General features: G+C 40.8%; 2 protein-coding genes across 6 annotated transcripts; one reads left to right on the top strand and one right to left on the bottom strand.

Moving 5' to 3' along the window:
- On the top strand, positions 1-6,531 carry cbx1b (chromobox homolog 1b (HP1 beta homolog Drosophila)). Of its 3 annotated transcripts, none has more exons than XM_014410635.4 (6): positions 1-145; positions 2,136-2,217; positions 2,458-2,614; positions 4,512-4,665; positions 5,675-5,769; positions 5,868-6,531. In XM_014410635.4, exons 2-6 carry the CDS (start codon positions 2,163-2,165, stop codon positions 6,007-6,009), a joined length of 603 nt encoding a protein of 200 aa, XP_014266121.1. In that variant the 5' UTR covers positions 1-145; positions 2,136-2,162; the 3' UTR covers positions 6,010-6,531. The 3 variants fall into 3 exon arrangements, with proteins under 3 accessions (XP_014266121.1, XP_014266120.1, XP_012778660.2); XM_014410634.4 differs by having other exon boundaries at positions 86-262; XM_012923206.4 differs by having other exon boundaries at positions 86-273.
- A 1,363-nt stretch (positions 6,532-7,894) lies between these two features.
- nfe2l1b (nfe2 like bZIP transcription factor 1b) lies at positions 7,895-18,765 on the bottom strand. Of its 3 annotated transcripts, none has more exons than XM_004565842.6 (6): positions 18,557-18,765; positions 16,758-17,584; positions 15,469-15,690; positions 12,873-12,962; positions 12,274-12,432; positions 7,895-12,121 (listed from the first exon to the last, which is right to left on the bottom strand). In XM_004565842.6, the coding sequence occupies exons 2-6, from the start codon at positions 17,313-17,315 to the stop codon at positions 10,742-10,744; spliced, it is 2,409 nt and encodes an 802-aa protein (XP_004565899.3). In that variant the 5' UTR covers positions 17,316-17,584; positions 18,557-18,765; the 3' UTR covers positions 7,895-10,741. The 3 variants fall into 3 exon arrangements, with proteins under 3 accessions (XP_004565899.3, XP_014266119.3, XP_004565900.3); XM_014410633.4 differs by lacking the exon at positions 18,557-18,765 and adding an exon at positions 18,090-18,175; XM_004565843.5 differs by lacking the exon at positions 18,557-18,765 and adding an exon at positions 17,681-18,083.
- Positions 18,766-20,473: the final 1,708 nt, after the last annotated feature.

Here is a 20,473-nt window from a genome sequence, read left to right as displayed (position 1 = left end):
GTGCTGGCGCCGAGCGTTCCATCCGCGTGCTTCGCGGTCTGCGGAGGGGCTCCTCCTCGCGCTCCAGCGGGCGTTCCCCCCTCCTTCTTCTGCTCCCTTCACACCAGACGAAGGGGCGGAAACGACACATTTCGCCGTGGAGAAGGTAGCGGCTCTGTGTTTCGACAACAAACCGACACAAACGTTATTACCGTAAACCTGCGATAGCCGTAGCTGTTTCATTTCGGCTCGGGCGGAAGTTTTAAAACAAACCGATTACACTGTAAGTCATCGGTGAGTTCCATTTTTTCACCCTCCTCCTTCCAAAGGTGCTCTAACGCTGGATTGTGCATGAGGCTAACGTTAGCTAGCTGGGAGGTTTATTTTAAGTCAGTATTAAAAAGACACCTGCTCAGGAGACTAGCTCCGCATACTGCGCGGTTATTCGCGGTGTTTACATCCGACAGGCATCCCTGAGCCGCTACATTAGTTGCTACCACGAAGGCAATATGGAGGAATCGCCAGCTAGCAGTACACTGTGGGTCCCTGCAAGGCTTTTGTCGTGCGCTCTTTTCTTCTGCCTCTCGCTCTCTGCTAACGTTAAAAATAATCCCTTCTACACTGAGCACAGAGGAGTATTTTACACCGCGACGACGCCCCTTTCCCCCAAAGTAGTCCAGTTTCTTTTTTAATTAGCCCCTCCACGCTGCTGCTCAGCCGCCGCCAGGTGTTGCAAATCTCACGTTGTTGATGCTGATTGCTACATGTACGGCCATAGATGCCTCCCTACTCTGCCTCCGCTTTATTATTAATCGACTAAATTATGAATAAAGCCAGAAATGTTGGAATCGACATACTGGGAGGATGCATACTCATTTTTTGTTGAACCTAGAATAAAATATATAACACATATGGTAAAATCTATTGTTCTTTAATAGCTGGACAACCTGTTCTCATGAAGCACACACCAAACACATTCAATGGGATTATTTTAATCAATGGGAAATGAAAAATGTGGAATCAATAACAAAAACATCACAATTTTAGTACTCTTAATTCTTTGAGGCATGAGTAAGATCTGACAGATCAGCTTTGCAGAATGAACCATTACTTCCTTCAGTTTCCACCATACATTTGATGTACCTCGTCCCTGAAGTGAAAAACCTTTAACACTCTTTCCTCAGTGGCAGGTTGCACACCTTATCATTACCAAAACCTTTCATCACGGAATGAGAAAAGTCCCAAATCTGAGCATACACCTGTCCAGTTACTGTTACTGCCGCCTCCTCTTGTTCTCCACCTGTCCTCCAACCCCATACCATGAATGAGTGGGGATATTTGCTTGTTTTCTTCAGGCAAAAGTTCCAGCATCACCTTCTCGACCAGCCCAGATTCATCACTGAACATCTCTTTAATCCAATAATCCACCACCCATGATTGTTTTTTTTTTTGTTAGCCCACTCTGAGCTTGTTTTATTTTCCTGTATGGAAATCCCATTTCAATCAGCCCCTCTTCCACTTCTGTCACAAACATTAAATAGTTTTTCTTCTTTTTTTGCTTGTTGCTGTGCATTTCTATCATGAGTTTTCTGTTTGAATGATCCAAATTGTAGACACAACTGAGAACAACCTCTTTAGTCAGATTCCCTCTTTAAGCTCATTAGGGTCACGCTTCACCATCAACAGCTTTTGCAGACTTTTGCATATGTACATTTACTATGGTTATGCTACTTGAGCTGGAAAAAATGCAATTTATTAAGGTAATGAAGCCAGAATATCAGAGATTTGTTTATTTGCAGCAAAATGAGAAAAGAGAGAGAAAAAAAGCTGAATGAACATCCTCCAAGTGTGGTGATTCCATCATTTTTGCTGGGGCTTGTATATGCAATTGTCTTACTTTGCACTCGGCAGAAGCACATGGAAATACCATTCTGTGAGCTTATATCATGTCATATAAGGTTATAAATCATGGTTAACATGAGGCAATGTAGATTAGACAATCACTTCTTTGACAGAAAAGCTCTTAAACCTTAAAAAAAAACCCACAATCATAGGCTGATTGTAATAATCGGCATTGCCTCTCATGCTTCTCGTCATTGAATCCCATTCTCCAATGCTGTTTTTTTCCAACATGCAACAATCTTGACGTTGACCAGGCACCTGCGGGTCCCCAGGTCTACCTGATGAGTATGAGCCTGACTACAGAACCCTCTAACGATGGTCCCACTGTTACAGAAGGTTTTAAACATCATTATTTCCTAACATGAATTTCTGTTTCACTTGTCGTTGTGCGATTAAGGTGTCTATCAAGAAATGAATCGTGTACGTGACTCTATAAGTGTTTGTGATGCCATTTGAACTCGGCAGACACATGTCAGCGTCTTTAACTCTGCAGGCAGTAAGAGTTCTCAGTTTCAAGCCACTGAGGCATCTGGGGCCACAGATGTGTTCTCATTTCCCCTGTTTGCAAACCGACAGAGAGCAAAATGACTTCGGCTGAGAAGAAGGACAAGAAGCCAGATGAAGTGGCCGAGGAAGAAGAAGAGGAGGAAGAATATGTGGTGGAAAAGGTTCTGAATCGACGGGTGGTGAAAGGCAAAGTAGAGTACCTTCTTAAGTGGAAAGGCTTCTCTAAGTAAGTGTTTAAAAAATTAATTCATGGGTCACTGGTTGGCTCATGTCAGCTCATTCACACTTTTATCTTCACCTGACAACCCAGATTTGCCAAACAAACGCCAGATGAAAGATGCACTTCTTAACATGAGCTATGCAAAAGTTAAGGTTCCTGCTAGGGCTGTTCGATATAACGATATATATCGATGACGATATAAAAACGTCTATCGTTTCATTTTACGCTATCGTTTGTTTCGTGGTGTCGCAAAATAAACTGTTTTCGGCAATATTTTTTCATCGTTTTGATAGTCACTGTAGTGGCTATATTAATTTCTCTCTTTCTCTTATATTTAATATAACCACACAGACAGACAAGCGCCTGTTTTTATGCGTTGTCGTTAGCATCAACAACAGTAACAGCATCGCGTGTCCGCTTGTTTATGTTCCACATAAACCTTTCACAATGAAGCTCAAGATCCTGTTGAGACTTTTCAAAATAAACTGAATAACGTGAAAGAGCAGATTATTTACGGATGAGAAGTAAAAAAGAGCCGCCAGGTGCTAACAAATAAACCTTAGACTCAAACGTTAGAACAGGCTTTTCCCCGCAGCACGCCGTGTAATAAATACTCACAAAGAAAACGGCGGCAGTTACAACTTATGTCTAAAAATGTATCGTTTCATGCATCAGTTAAAACACTTGACTCCAGCTACATGACGCGCAGCTGGAAAAACTTCCCGCAAGTCGAGCTGCCCGAGATTCACAGAATTTACAGAAAATGTTACATTTTTGTGATTTATATCGTTATCGGGACGATAGAATTCTTATATCGGGATATGAGATTTTGGTCATATCGCACAGCCCTAGTTCCTGCTGTTGTTGGTTTTCTGTAAAGGGTTTTTAATGTTTTTCTAGCATCATTAAAGGTTTCGAGTATCTGGTACTACGGCAGCGCGGTCTGCTAGATCTGATTCAGATCTAACAGGTGTTTTTAATGGAGGTAGAGTCATATGTGCCTCAAAGTTTTAATGAACATATTTGTTTCAAAGGTTCACGTCTGTGGTGTGGGAACGTGAACTCTAAGGAGCCACATGTTGACTTTGAAAACAGCTGCTATAAGAGTTAGATGTCATTACATGCAGCTTAAAATCAAATCATTTAAAAAAAATGCCAAAGAAAACACAGTTTTACTCACATTAGTGTTTTTGTACCAACAAAGAGATTTCTAAAGAACTATTAGCCAGAAAATCGGCATATATTGCCATGGGTGGGTCCTTAAAAAGTCTGATCTGATCTATCTGCTGTTCTCTGATGCCTTCATAGGAGGCATCAGAGAAGGGAAGCAGACCGACTTACCAAAATACTCTAAAACTGGACTGAAAATCAGTGGTAACGGGTGTTGTGGAGTGATGAATCCAAAAATTTCAATTTTTGGATCAAATTGATGTCAGTATGTACGGATAAGTGTCTACAGCCCACCGTTAAAACACGGTGGAGGTTCAGTCATGGTGTAGGGCTGCATTTGAATCACTGATGTTGGGAATTTTGTCAAAATATCTGGACTCAATATCTGCCCCCACCCACCCAAACATCAGATCTTTGATCTGACATGCAATCTGACTGGCAGTGGCCTAATTTTTCAGCAAGACGATGCCAAAAACACAGCAAATACCTGTATTAAAAATGGACTGGCCTCCCCAGAGCCATTGTGTGAGGGAAAGTTATTGTATAGCTTGTGTAAGTATCTTTGCAAAAAGTGAGAAAAACATCAGGACTCTATGTTATCAGACTCCAGTGATACTCAGCTGGACTCTGGAAGCAGCTTTCGCATGATGATAGTGGAGAATATTTTGACTGTAAACATCACAAGCAACTAAATGAGGAGTTAAATCATATTTTCGTGTATTTAAATCTACAGTGAAGATAACACGTGGGAACCAGAAGAAAACCTGGACTGTCCAGATTTGATTGCAGAGTTCCTGCAGTCCCAGAAATCAGCACATGATGGAAAAAGGAAGGCAGCCGGAGAAGCAGAAGGAGATGACAGTAAATCAAAGAAGAAGAAAGATGATGTGAGTCCCAATTTTTCCATGAGTCTCGTTTAATGCCAAGTTATCTAAAAATACACTTCACTGTTAAGAAAAAATGAAAGGAGCACTTAACCTGATATACCAAAAAGTCAGGATGTTGTGTAAAATGTAAATAAAAACTCAATGCCGCGATAAAATTCAAAACAAGCTAATTTTTTTTGTGTTCTGTTGTCAATAAAATATAGGTTTGTGAGATTTGCAAATTACTGTGTTTCATTTTTATTTACATTTTACACAACATACCAACTTTTTAGGAAATAGTTTCTAATTTCTTGAGAACAAAATGATGTGATAACAGTGGAAACCAGGATAACCAGTGATGACAGGATTAGTTCCTGTATGCATTCCCAACAACATCTGGGCATGCTTCTTCACCTCCTCCTAGACCTGAATCATCAGTCTGTGGTGCTGTTTAGCCCCATTTGATGTACCAATAGTGTCCCAGAGGTTCTCTGTTGGATTCAGGTCAGAACATGAGGGGCTTTCCGTGGCTTCCATGCCTTCAACGTTTAGGACTATGGGGCTGGGCAGGACAAACCCTGGGCTCTCTGCACCAGCTTAAGGTGGTTTGACACCAGGTGTGAGGATTCCATTCCAGTACCTTTAACCCAGAAGTCCCCCCTATAATCATTGTTGACCCACTTCTCAAGACTCTCACATCTATCAAACATGCTCAGTGTAAACCTCTTCCTCTTATCTGTGAAGAGAGCAGGGTGCCAGTTGTGGACCTGCCAGTTCTAATGTGTTTTTCTTGTGAATACCAGTCAAACTGCAGTGCTGGGCTCCGAGTTAGGTCAGAGCCGTGTACATGAGTAACCAGCTGGAGGTTGTTTTGTTGGGCTCTGGTAGTGTTCCCCCTGTTCCTCCCAGGACCTACCAGAAATGTCTTGTATGATTGATTAGAAATCTTTTTGTCTCCGATTTGACGGTTTTTCTGTGGGCATCCTGTATTAGGATGGATTTAAGTTTTATTTTGTTTCTTGATCCTCAGACAGAGAAGTTAAGGGGCTTTGCTCGAGGTCTGGATCCAGAAAGGATTATCGGTGCCACAGATTCCACAGGAGAACTCATGTTCCTCATGAAATGGTGTGTAAGTGTTGCCCCACACGTTGGGGAATTCAAATGTGCCATTAAATTCGTTTCTACAGTAGGTTAAATGACTTTTTCCTTTGCCCTTTTTAAAGGAAAAATTCAGATGAAGCGGACCTTGTGCCGGCGAAAGAGGCCAACGTCAAGTGTCCGCAAGTGGTCATCTCTTTCTATGAAGAACGGCTCACCTGGCACTCGTACCCCTCCGAAGATGAGAAGAAGGATGAGAAAAACTAGCACAGGGCGAAGGGGCAGGAGGAGAAGAAATGTCATTTTGAACTTCTGTGTACTTTCCATGAGGGAGGGGAGGGGAGGCGAAGAAGGGGGATGGGCCAGAGGCAAGCAAGACATCCTGGACTCATTAGTCTTCTTGGCGTAGTATCACTCATTCGATTCTACTTTTATCCAGATCAAATCTCCATGTAAATATCCTTCAGATTTGCTTGACAAAAACCAGCTCAAACAAAGCAGTGTTAATTTTCCCTTCACCAGGCTTTCGATGTCCTTTCCACATCTGGCTCATCTTGCAATGACATCGTATCAGTGAGGTGATGTTTTCATTTCTTTCGCGTGCCATTGTTTTTACTCCGTTTATCAGCGCTCTCCGGGGCCAAAACTGTGTTCATTTTAGGCGTTTCCTTAGCATCCGTATTGATGTACGGTTATGAACAACTTCTGTAATATTTTGTTCTTTGGTAATCTTTGTAGTGTTTGTCACGTCTTGCTTGTCGCTTTTGGAGAATAAACCACTTTTTGTTACAGTGGCTTTGTGTCACTTTAAATTTGAAGATAATTATCATCTTTATATTCTGGTTAATTTATCAGACTGGCTAAAAATGTTGTTTTATTTCAAGGTAACGTGTCTGTCTGTAGTTTAGATGCCTGAATTTTTCTGATTTTCTTTATCACATGCAGGTTAAAAGTCACTGTTGAGAGAAAAAGTTGGATTGCATTTCAATAAATGCCACGATGTAAAACTGAGACCAGAGCAGGAAGTCAAACAGCGTTTCTGCTGTCTGGATAGCCGGTTACTTCAAGGTAAACCATTGTTCGAGGTATAATAACTGAAGGGGACCGATTAGGGCTTTCTTTATTTTCTGGCAATTATATTTGCATGACAAGCATAAAATTGCTGGTTTGACTTCGGCTGGAGACACAAATCCCCTCTGGGGTTGAATAAGGAAGGGCATCCGGTGTAAAACATGCTGCAGCGACCCCTTGTGACGAGGAAGCGGCTGAAAGTAAACATTGACCGACTTTCTAACAATATGTGAGATCTCAAAGGTGAGCGCGTGCACGCACCTCAGCACCATTTCAAGCAGGTTTTTCCCTACTCTTGACCATTTATGATGTCAAAGAGTAAATATTTCTAATCTGATCATCTCAGGCACAGCAGGAGTCCCACCCATGTGCTGTTCGAACAGGGCACATCAAGCTGCAAAACCAAACTTGGAATACAAGTGCATGGAAATGTTGAGGTAATCTGTCAGCTCTACAGAAGCATAAAGAAAAAACAAAGGAAGGCAAAGTTGGTGATTTACATTCCTACCTCACCTATTGCTCTGGGTAGTGTCCGAAAGAATGAGATCGCAGATACAAGCGGCCAAAATGAGCTTCGTCTGGAGGATGTCTGGGCTCAGCATTACAGATCAGGAGAGGGGCTCAGAGCAGAGCTCGACACTGAAAGGAGCCAGCTGGAGTGGTTCGAGTATCTGACCATGCCTCTTGGATGCATCCCAGGTGAGATGTCTCAGGCATGCCCTACAGGGAGGACACGCTGGTGAATGATATCTCTCAAGAACACCTCGGTATCTCCCTCCAGAAGAGCTGCGGGAGTTCCCTGAATTATTGATGTTTTAACACGCCACATCCAAACCTTGTTTGCAAGCAGCAGAAAGGTGGCTTAAAGGGAGGAGATGACCTGAGGGGCTGGTCAGTATTAGATAAATAGGGGTTATTTTGAGCTGTGGATCAAGCAAAGTTACTCTAAAAGAAACCAAAAATAATAGAAAAAAAGGAAGCTGAAAATAAACCTTTTTCAGGTTGTTCATGGTCAAGGTATCTAGTGCCTTCGCCGACTGGAAGCCTGAAACATGGACAACTAGAACACAAGAGTCACAGGTGAAAATAAAAACACTTTATTAATCAATAAAAACAATTCTTGATTGCCAGCAAATACCTCAAAACGGAGGGAACTACATCCAAACTCAAAGCAGAGGGTGTGACCGTTAATGGAGACGTTTTTAAACAGACTACATAAAATCATAACAAACACAAACATGAAAATATTTACAGAACAAGACAGACAAAAAAAGTGCACTAAGTAGTAGCAGTACTAAGTAGTTGGTGTTACACTGAAGTGAATGTTAACCAGAGGTTCATGCCTGAATATCACATTTAATGAGGACACTTCTCCGTTCAAAACTGTTTTTTTTGGACATCATCTTAATGTTGCGAGTTCTGTTCAGCCTCTTGGAAAAAGATCTAGCCTATCTCCTATCTCAGCTGACACAACGGACCTATTTTATTTATTTTTTTAAGAAGGTGATATAACACATGTACTGACAAACTTCATTCAAATAGACAAGTAATAGCACTTCTACTTTGAGAACATTTTTTTAAAATCCCTCCTCTCTTCGGTTCTCAAAACCCATAAAAGTGACGGAAACGTTAAATAAAGGCATTCAGATCAAAGTGGCCACGACACGTGTCGTCATTTCACACATTCGAGTTGCTTTTGCGTTATCAGTCGCGTGGCTCGCTCTGTTATAAACACAAAAACTTGATTGAAGCCAACACTTTGGCTTTACAGCAGTTTAAAAAAAAAAATCCTCAAGTGGTTTTTCGTACAGTCGCAACGCCGTACCAGGGTCGTTCAAAGTAAAACAAAATCTACAGGGCGAGGAGAATCAGGCAACTCGATTTAAACTGCAATTATAGAGAACTCTAAAACATTTCCAAGAAAAAAAATTGGCAAATATGAGTAGAAACTGAATAGAAACTCGCAAAGTAGTTTTTTTGTTTTTGGTCATTTTTTTAGTCAAGCAACCTTATCTAACCAAAAAAAACAACCTGTTTTCTTGTTACAGCTTTATGTTTTTGAATTGATCTTTTCTTTTTCTTTTTCCACAATTTCCTTTTTGCTTTGTTAATTTACATATTCTTTTCTCATTCATTTGCAACTAGTTTTCTATGAAATTTGCATTTTTTCTTGTGAATTGCCTGTTTTTTCTCATAAATTTTCTTTACAACAGACTTTTTACTTTTTTTTTTAAACTGTGAATTTTCATTTCATTTTCTTGATAATTTTCTGCAGTTTTAATGTAAATTTCCATTTTTTTCCTCATGAATTTGCCTGTTTTGTTTTCCTAAAATATCTCTTTCGACTGTAAATATTCTCCTAATTCTTTTTCTCTTAAATTTTTCAGGTCTTCTTCCCATAAATTTGCCAGTTTGTTTCTTGTTTCTGGTTTTGAAATAATAAACAGGTTTTTTCTCCTCAATTTGAGGTTAAAGCAAAACAATTCTGAGAAAACAAAGAAACAACAACAACAACAGCAACAAAAATCTCTATTCTTTTGTCTCAGGCCTTCACCTCAGCTTCGCCAAGCTTTTTAAATTGTTTTCGCCCTTAACCGGCCCTAATACACTGTTGTATTTAACATTTGGCGCGTATGTTACTTGAAAAGGAAGTTGCTACACCCCAGCGTCAACTGAGCCTGCCTTCTGTTAATGCTAAAAATGGGGCATCCAAGAAAACTGAATGACTTTGACTCAAGACTGCCTGGAGTTGGTTTTAATAATGCACTACTCTCTGGAGCTCCTGGCCCATCACCGTTATCTTGAATTCTTCCTTTAACTACAGGCTCAGAATTTAGAATTCAACAAAAAGGGTGTAGGCGTCTATGTAAAGCTGATGTGGCTAGACCTATAACCTTGCTTATACTACAGATTATGAACAGTTAATAAGAGCCTTCCTAAACGCAGCTCCCGTATTTAATCCTGCAGCGAAGGAATAGCGACAGACACGGCAAAATGCATACAGCCAAGCCTTTTAAAGACAAATTACAGTGCTATGTATAATTTATAAGGAAGTCGATACATTTTGCAATGCAGCGTGCCTCCTCCCTAAATCTGCTCCCCTTCAAAGACTTCACCTCCAGGCCTCTTTCAGCAGTGACCAGCGCAAGAATGCTCTCAGCCTCCCACTCCTCTCATCTCAACATCCACCTTCCACACATCAAACCCGATCTATTTATGGCCTTCTAAACTTAGATGCCACCTGACTCGAAAACTGGAACCTACAGAATTAGAGTGCAGTGTTGGAGCATTTAAGATGTATACAGATCATGTGATGTGCACCAAATACAACCTTTGGTTAGTATAGGTGTTAATTGGCATCCTAAAATAATGGACTTCCTTTTGGCCTTTGGTATCTAAACTCACAACCATCGATGCATTTCTTTGCAACTTAAAAGCCTCAGTGACTATGAAAATCACCAAAAGTCTCCAGGGTGGGATGTGATCTGATAGTCCTTTAAAACCTTCGGTGCATAGGTATTCCAAACATCCTCGACAGTGTTCTTGTACTCCCCCAGTCCCTTCTTTCACCCTGCGAAACTCCTCCATCCTCAGTGGTTTGGTGCAAAAGGATCAAGAGCAGCTAATTTTTTTTCCTTCTTCCTAATAGCTCGTTTTATGTCCTTTTATATCCCTCTTCTCCTCGTCTAAATAATTAAATCTCAGTACTCGAACGAAGAGCTACTTCTGCGTCAAAGTTGTTTCCAGGAACAAAAATTGTAGGAACAGAATGAAACGGGAGAAACTAATGCAGGAAGAGTAGTCAACAATGCCATTTTTCTACTCACCACAATCTTCTTAAAGGAAATAAGGACATCTCTCTCGTGTCTGCAGAAATCTTTCTTACTGACTTAGCAAAGTTATAGAATAAACAGCAGTTTGTGCTCCCTCACTTCTTTTTGTCCTTCTGTTTTTTCTCTGGCTTTCGGTTCTGCTCGGCGGTCGTCACGCTGCGGGGCATGATGAGCACGCTGCCGTCGGCGCTGTACTGCAGCGAGTACTCGCTGGGAGGATAGGGCCGGCCCTCCTCATCCCGCAACTGAGTGAACACCTCTTGGTACAAGCTTTGCATCTTCTGCTTCATTTGCCGGATGGAGCGAATGAATTCCATCTTCTCCTTCAGCAGGCGGGCCTTGTCGCGCCTCAGATCTTGGACGCCCTGCTCCAGCTTTATGATGGTGTCCAGCTTGCGTTTGCGGCAGTTCTGGGCTGCCATCTTGTTCTTCCCGCGCCTGCGGATGTCACGGATAAGGGCCAGCTGGGCTTCGCTCAGGTGGTGCTTGGCTAGCAGCTCGTTGAACTCTTCCACAGGCAAGTTGATGATCTTTTCGTTGGAGAAGGGGATTTTCATGGCCCGGGCTCTGCGCTCGTCGCGGCTTGAGTGCTTGTCGAGCAGGTCCTGAGGAGGCTGAGGCTTTGAGTTCTGTTTGTCACGGACAGTCTTCTTCCCGACCGAAATGGGGAGCTCTGGGTGCTCAGAGAAGGCAGAGGAAAGCGGCAGGTTGTAGGTATGATTATGGCTGATGCTGTCAAGTTGAGGGAGAGTGTGGAACTGGGAGGGGTCCTGATAGCTCATACGGCAGAGCTTGCTATATTCAGGCTGGTAACCTCCAACAGCTCCTTCCTCTGTCTCTACAGTGGCCACCTCAGAGTCAGTGCTGTAGCCCACAGCTCCTTCCTCCGAGAAAGTGGCAGACGTTGAAGAGGAGGAAGCTGCAGATGAGCAGGAGGTTTCTGAGCTGCTTGGGGAGGCCGGGCTGTGGCTGGAGTCCAGGGAAAGACCAGAATCTGAGTCAAGCTCATCCTCCAACTGGGACGCCTGGGCCTGACTGAAGCCCTCCTCCATGGCGAGGTCCAACAGGCTGATTTCGTCAAGCATCGACTCCTCCAGCAGGGTGCTGAAAGGATCGGGGAGGACAGGGGTGGAAGTAACGTTGTTACTGGAACTGTTCACGTGTGGCGGGAGAAAGATCCCAGTTAGGTTGGTGGCTCCGAATGTGGAGTTGATGTTAGTGGAGTTGCTGGAGGAGGGTCTAAGTGTGGCGGTTCTTGGGGCAATGCTTGCCGAGTCCAGCTGAGGGTTAAAAATCTGGGGGAAGTCTTGGCTGCAGCTGGGGAGGGAAGCCTGATGAAGGCTGACATCCTGGTTTATTGGTGTCGAGCGAGTAGACAATTCAAAGTTTCCCGCAGTGCTTGACTCAGTTGTCCCACTTATGGCACTTACGCTGCTTGAATTGGTGTGGAGAGAAGTGTTGTTCACTTCCATTGCCTTTAAAAAACGAGTTTAAAGAGAAAAATGCATTATTTTAAAACAATGTTAAAATAATTTCAGTATTTTGAATTTAATGTAGACCTGAAGGTGTCTGGTGTTACAAAATATACTTCACAAGCAATCATGAGGACAAAACAAAAACATCTTACTTGTAGCTCCATGATGGCCATGATGTCTTGCCACTGCTGCTCCAGGTCTAACTGTGGTTCTGCTGAGGGCAGCTGTGGCACCAGAGGGAGGCCCTGAGATGTAGAAGGAACTTCTTCATTGGAAACGGCAATTTCTGGGCTGACAACCGGGGCTGGAAACTGATTAAAAATATCACATAAATTAAAAAATAACTTGATTTTACATTATATGTAGCTTATTGTGCCAATTTATCCAATTTAAAATATGAGACTGTAGGTCTGATTTATCTTTCAGCTGCACTAAAGTAAGAACTGCTCAAGTTTTGAGAAAAGGGGAGTGCATCGTATCTCATCAGTCAAATCCAAGGCATCCTGCTTAGGCTGCTCTAGCCTGCCTTGAATTACTGCTTCCTCCACCCCAACTCCTCACACTTGTCAATATCATATTTGCTTTTCCTGATGGCTGGTCTGTTTTGTTCCCTAGTTAGTGGTTTCTGCTGCTGCTCTCACTGCCTTAGGCTTTCCGCACATGTATGTGGGGGGGAGGGGATGGAGCGATGCCACCAAAAAAATAAAATATGTGGCCATGACAATTTCAACAGCAGATTTTTCTTTGTTACCTCAGTTTCTTCTCCAAAAGGGAATGTGGCCTCCAATAGCCTCAAGCATTCTTGTAGAGACAGTGAGGTCTGTGTGCCGAGAGCTGGAAGCTGGTAACACCGAAGAAAAAAAAAAAAAAAAGAAAGGTAATAATCTTAAAGTGTTTTCACAAGAGAAGCTCTTATATTTTATTTGTCCAGACAAAATGGCTTTTTTTGTACACACATGAAGAAGTTCATATATATGAATTGGTATGGGGGATTGCTGCCTAAATTTGAATAATTATCCAGGGTATAAACCAGGGCTTCCCTCACCAAAGACATTCCTAGTTGACAAGTAGTTGCCATTTTAGGTCAGCAATTCTTAAACTGTGGGGCACACAACCAGGGAAAAAAATATGGAGTAGAACTTAGTTAATTGAAGGTCGGCTTTTTACTGCATATTCAGAACTCTGGTGCTCACTAAAGTGGCTGCAGCCATCCGGTCAGAGGAAAATCACCAGGACGATTAAAAAAAAAAAAAAAAAAAAAAAAAATCAGATACAAATATTTTTAACCAGCTATTTTTACAAGGGTTTTTACTGGGGCTTCTGAAAAGCCAGAAAAAAAAGGTGTGAGAACCACTGTTTTAGGTCATTTGTTAACTCTTTGTTACATCTTTTTAATTCACTTACACATATGCTTTTTGGGGGGGAATCAAAAAATGTTTTTTTTACTTGATTAATTAATAAATTTTTTACTTCCAGGTAGGAGAAGAAAATCTAATCAACACTTACATTACAAAGAAATACAACAGCGAAGTTTAAAAGCAAAAATATACATTTTACAAAAACATGTGCACCCAGCCAGGACAGCTCCTAATCTAAGAGTGGCTAACATTAGGCTACATGCACGTTTAAACAGTAAATCAGTGCTTGAGGTTAACAACTGACTCACCTGAGGGGTTTCCGGGCACATTATTGAGGTCATCCTTTACCGTCTTTAAATGATATCACACTTTGGATTTATAGCCCAAAAACTATGCAAATTGTTTGTCAGTTTGTGAGCGGTTTTATTTTTTTTTTACGCAGCCAATCAACCAACTCAAACCCGATCATGGCTTCTTAGTCACTAACTTTGCCAATAGAAATCAAGACATTGCTTTCTTAACAGTGCTTGTGATTGTTTCACATCACAAGCAAACTCCAGCAGATTCTGCTTGGAAGCAGACTTGAGACCCTCCTTTTTTGAGGGCTCTCCTTTGGGCTTTCACACCCTGCCCATATTAGCTCAAACAGTTTAAGGCTGTAAGCATCAGTCATTCCGACAGTCCAGCTCAGGGGTGTCCAACATGTGGCCCAAGGGCCAAAAATGTCTCCCAATGTGGGGGTTTAAATTATTATTATTATTTTTTTAAGGCAGAAATTTGTGACTTTTCACTGTATTTTTCTCTTTAAGGAAAGATAACCTCATGAAAGTCTGAACTGTTAACCTGAGGCAGAGATCTGAGTAATCGTCATTTTTACAACCTTCTTACTAACAAAGAAATCACCCATAGCATACAATACTAGGCCAAAAAAGTACCGGATAAAGAAAAACAAAACAAAAAATAAACCCAACAGGTGGGGTTTTTTTGGGTTTGTTTTACTATTACTTTCATTATATATCAGAAAAAGTGTGTGTGTGTGTGTGTGTGTGTGTGTGTGTGTGTGTGTGTGTTGGGGAGAGGGGGGGGATTTCTGTGAATTAACAGAAAACTTCTGTTTTATTTTACAGGACAAAGTCCAGGAAACGAGCTGTCAATACTTTTTCTGTAATTTTACCATGCAGCCAGTTTCCTTTGATTTACTGCAGCAGCATTTCTTTGTAATGTGGAAAAACAGACAGTCAGAAATGCACTTACTTTTCTAAATACGTCTCGATCTGGGCATAATTGGTTTAAAAACAAACAAACCCCAACCCCTTCTTTTAAGTCTAGCTGCTGAAATTTTAAGGCCTAAACAGACAAATTCCTGTAATCTCTCATTTGTTTCTTGGACTATTAATGCAGTTAGTTAATACTCTGTGTATTTGTCAAGTCAATCCCCAGCTAATGTATCTAATCAATATTTAACACAAATTTCTTTTGCTTTTGATTTCGTTATGGGTTTGTATAAACCCTGTGCTTGACACTATGCGTCTCTATGCAGTTGTACTTTTATGGTGGGTAACATGATCTTGTGATTCTGAACTGCCTCTGGTTCGCTGGAAAATTCTCTTGGATGGGAAGCCTTAAAATAAATGCAATACAGTCATGTGTGTCTCTGTGAAATGAACTTCTACCTTAATCTAACTGCAACGGCTTGATGTGCTTTATATTACCGGCTTGTGTGACTCAACAACGAGATGATGCTATTACATACATGCGGAGCAATTTTGATTTTGAGCACAAATTTTTAAACTTGCAACATCTTGGTCAAATGCAGCAAAGAAACTAAGTGGAAAGTCTCTACATTTATAAAATTAATACTGAGCAGAGAAAATTTCCTTTTTATCACCAGTGTACAGCTCCTATTTTTAAGTTTTCTTTTTATGTCTTAAAAGGCAGGCATCCGACTAAAAACAATAGCATATAATGAAAGGCTTGGTGTTAACAAACCTGCTCAGGAATGCTCTCTCCAGTCTCTCCATCCACTGGTGGAGCCCCTTGTAAGTTCACACCATTTCTCCAGCTTTCTTGTTCCTCATTCCTGTCTTTGTTCTCCTGTGGGCTGGGCTTCTCCTCCTCGTTTTCCTTCTGACGGTTGCTGTAGTTAAAAACTTCTCTTCCTGCGCCAAGATCAATGTCCTGTCGCCATAGGATGTCAATCAAGTCAATGTCCTGAAAAAACACAGAGCAACCATTGAAAAATGGCCCTGTATAGAGAGGAAAGGTACTTTAATAGCCACATACTGACTATCAACATATTTGGCATGTGCACAACTAAAAATATGACCTAATATATGATAAATCGTCACTTTTTATTAAACCTTTTATATGGGCCGTTTTCATCTGAGAGTGGATATAACACAAATCAGATGATGTAACCGTGACATAAACACTTGGGCACGGTAGTTATCATGTGATCAGAAAGAAGTCTTGCTTTATTGCAATCCAATAATGACTGTGAACTCGATCTCCACAGTGTCAATATGGCCATTGTGTGTTGAGAATACTTCACATAATAGTTAATGTGAGAAATAACAACACATAAACACTAAACGTAAAAGAAACAAACAAAAAGATTGTATAGTTATCATGTCTTTCGTTCCATTTTAAGGTAAGGAAGTAAACTTGGGGGGGGGCTGCTCGCCATGCATTTCAAAGTTGGAGAATGTTAAATATGGCCAGAACCACAGCTGTATTAAATGTGACTCAACTGGTTCGACTAAAAATATCACACACTGATAAAAGACCTAGGGTGGAGGCTGTTTTTATTACTCACCGTAAAGCTATGTTGAATGAACTTTTTTGTATTTATTTTTAGTGGAAACGGATACTAAATACTGGATTTATTAATAAATACATATATACAATGTTTTCAGGTAACAAAAAAAGCATTTTTTCCTCTCTTCTTTCTTTTTTTATATTTTTTTTTTTACTTTGCTAGGCTAGACTACTCTTAAATCTGCCATTCACAACATAAACACACATTCACACACACACACACACACACACACATATATATATATATATATATATATGATTTTATATGGCCTATATGTATCATAGTTACTGTAATTATTTAAATTATTTTGCTTTATGCTGCGTTTAATTTTTGGCTTCTGTAACAAACAAATTTACTCATTTGTTGAAAAAAATTCTCTTTTAACATAACTCAAATCCATAAATTCTGCTAAACGGAGAGCATCTACATTTTGATTGATGCTCTCCTGGTGGAAACATACCTCTTTTGTGAGATCATCATTGCCATCCCTGTTGCCGTGCTCCTGGTTGCCCTCGGGGGCCACAGCTCCCAGGCTGCTGTCCGCTGTGTTCAGACTGTATGTGGATTCAGGCGCTCCACTTCCTCCCCTCATGGCCGGGGTAGCGTCAGGGTTGTTAACGTCCTCTAGGCCGGCCCCATTGTCCAGGGTGATGGTGGGGCTGGACTGGCTGCTGGCGGACACCACAGTATCAGAGTCACGATGCACTAGCCAGGTGTTGAGCTCTGTACTGGGCACGAAGAGGCGATCCAGCTGGCGCACCTGGTTTAGCAGTCGTCTAGTGGTGAAGAAACGATCGAGGTCCACACTTTTTGGATGGATGCCATAGCCGTCCAGCGTGTTGCGCAGGTTGTGAAACTGTGTCTGGGTGTAGGCTGAGCTAGGCCCCAGGATGATCTCTCTCAGTGGGGGCAGCTGATTGTTTAGGTAGGTGTCAACGTCCACCCGCACCCCAATGAGACTCAGAAGGATGGTGAACTGAATCAGGCCCTCTGTGAAGTACTTTTTCAGGTAAAGCATTTCTTTACAAAGGAACAAAAGGTGAAAGTAAAAAACAAAAACAAAAAGGGGGCCAACTTTCTTGGATCAATAGTTCTCCACTACCACTAAAAGACTGAGATAGATACATGAACATAAAAACCAGTTAAATATAGCAAAAGGGGAGGGTTGTCAACAGGATTATCTATGTCAAAAAGCTGTATAGGATCCAAGATGAGGTTTTCACTTTTTTAGAGAGTCCAGTTTAAAGTCAAAGCTCTGCTCTTCAAAAGAGTGTCATCATCCCATTCCTGGCAAAAGTGAGAAATAAATGTGTTAATGCTCTTTTGCAATAAAATTAAACATTACAATACATTCAGCCCTGAAGCACGCCAAGCCTTACCTACCTACATTTGCTTTAGGCACATGTTAATGAAAACAGGACTTGCTAGCCCATTGCAACCACTCCATCCTCTAAAGACTAAATAAGTGATGTCGGTTCGCAACGCGCAATGCCTCCTCATTGCTGGACATTCAGCAGCCCAGAGATGGTGAAGAGAGAGCTCCAGGCATCACCCCACCCTTGACAGGACAACTACTTCGTGTGGGTGCTGCTGAAGGTGAATGAGGGAGTCCAGAAAGCTCGCTGGGCTGCTAGCATACGCACCAATGTTAGGTGGATGGCACGGTCCCTCCCTCCTTTCGTCCTTACGACGTTAGCTGTTAGCTGCCCTGTCTCTTAAAATCCGGCTATCGGTACTACGCATTACCTTATTACACAAGACAAAGTAGCTGTGATGCGTTTTATCCACTTACCCTTAAATAAATGACAGCTTTCTCTGTTTATATTTTAATTTTAGGACTGCCTACTTCCGCTGTAGCTAGCATCAACAATCTCCCTAGCAACAAGTGGTGAAAAGGTGATTGACAGAAAGTACAGCCATCCACATGCTTTGGGCGCAGCGACGACACATGACTCCAGTTACTCCCGACCAATAAGAATAGGGCAAGGGCGGGGTTGACAGAAAATGCCCAACTACTATTGGAGCTCAAAACGTACACTGTGCTAGCCTTATGAGCTAGTTGTCTTCTAACTACCTAAACAATTCAGTTAGTTTTAAAAGTAACGTAAACAAGATACACCACTATGTTCATTGCCCTCCCGTAAACATCACTTTTATTAATTTACGTGTCTGCTAACGTTAGCTTGCGCCGTAAGTCAATGCGGTTTCGCCGCACAGTATTACTTATTTAATTTAAAACCTTTTGATTGCAATACTTACGCATGAAGATTTTGCAAGTGTGCCTTCATGCCTCAAAGTCAGCTTAGAATAGTAACAAGTCCTTTTTCATTAAAAGTTCCACAGTGATGCCAGATACAGCACTCTCCAGCCTTTCCTCATTGAATGGCCCACCATGACTTGCAAAATTGCTAGCTAGCCCGGCTAGCCTAGCAGCGCCGCTTGACACCATAACACGCTTTCACACAGAGCATGCGTAGAACATTCTAGTGGCAAGCAAGCTTTCATCAGCCGACTGAAAATTCCCCCGCTGGTAATCTTCCACAAGTATACGACGGCAAAATAAAGATAATAATAATAATAATAATGATGATAATGAAAAAAGGTCAAGGGTGAGGACATGCATGTAAAATTTCGAAATAAAAAATATTTTGTAATGTTTTGATTTACAAGAAATAAAAGTAAATATTACGGGAAAAACACGCAAAATTACGTGAAAAGGGGGAAGTTAGTTTACTTAAAATATAATTGGAACATTTAGGAAATCTTGGATTTCCTTTCTTTTTCGTTTTTTGAGACAATTATCGGCAGCTTTACTTTTCAAGGTTCAAGCTGGGGAGAAATTCAGTGCATTCTACAATTGCAGGCCATTTTCTGGCCCAGCCATGAATTTGAAAACAATATGCACAAAATATTTTAAAAAACATCTGTCCTGAGACTAAATGTAAACCTAGTTGTTGAAAAGTGGTTTCAAAATATAATTTTAAATACAAAATAGCTCTCCAGAACCCAGAAAAAAAATCAGTGTTAAGTTATAAATCCACGTTTTTGTTTTGATTTTATTGACCTCTCTTGGAACTTTTAAACCATTTTTATTTTTATTTTGTAATTGTCCATAGCAGGTTGTGCCTCACAGCATATGTGCAACGCTGTTACTGAAACCTTTTTAGCCTGTTAAACAAGAACTAGTGGTAACACTGTGTCATCATTCATATGCCTTGTATTTTTCCGACCCTTTTTTGCATTGGGACAGTCTAAAAAGTGCAGAACGGGAAAGCACATTGCATGCATATTAAGTAATAACTTTACAGCCAAAGTGTCCTTTTCATAAAACACAGCGGCCCTTTATTCTGCTGTAATATTGTTGGAAATATTGAGGGAATCACTTTTTTACAGTTGGTTACTGCACTTTTCAGCTAAACAAAGTGGTAATGTTGAGCTGAATTAGTCATATTTTAGTCATATTTGTTATGACTAATGTCATTGACTAATTTTCATTTTCCGTTTTTCCCCTCATATATTTATGAGGACTTTTTTTTTAGGTAAAAATATTCATTTTTATTTAGCTAAGTTTTGACATAAATTTGACCTTTTTCTTAGTGTTTTCTTGTAAATTTACAACTTAAATATTGTAAATTCTTGATTTACAAGAATTTGTAAATCAAGAATGATGAGTTGGGGGTGATTTAATCACCTTCACCCAGTCTTTTAAATTTCAAATATTTAGTTTTTTAATTATAGTGAGTCTTGAAAGCAATGACAATGCTTTTCAATGATAATAAAATGAAAATGTATTTATATTATAAATATATTTAAAGAGGTTTGTAAGGTTCCTTTGCAGTCATAATAACATATAGAAGTCAAAGTATGACATTCATATTATGGATGCATAGTCTAAAGAAACAAAACACACATACGGAAAAACAAAATAAACCAGAAAATTCTGGCAAACATCAGCGACAAAGAAGATCTTGTTCTTCAGCCAGTGGTCATGAAAAGTTTTCATCATTTCCGACGCGGCTTCAGTGAATAGTACATGGCTCAGCTGAAGGTCCAGATGCATCTCTCAGGTCTTTGATGGATTTATTCCTATTTCTTAATGACATGACCTTCAGATACTGTTCATCTGCTGTTTTTCAAAAATGTTTTCAAGTCTGTCGCTCCTTTTGCCCCAAACTT

The sequence above is a fragment of the Maylandia zebra genome, linkage group LG8 (assembly GCF_041146795.1).
Source record: "Maylandia zebra isolate NMK-2024a linkage group LG8, Mzebra_GT3a, whole genome shotgun sequence".
Taxonomy (NCBI): domain Eukaryota; kingdom Metazoa; phylum Chordata; class Actinopteri; order Cichliformes; family Cichlidae; genus Maylandia; species Maylandia zebra.
This window is presented reverse-complemented; position numbering and strand designations above follow the sequence as displayed.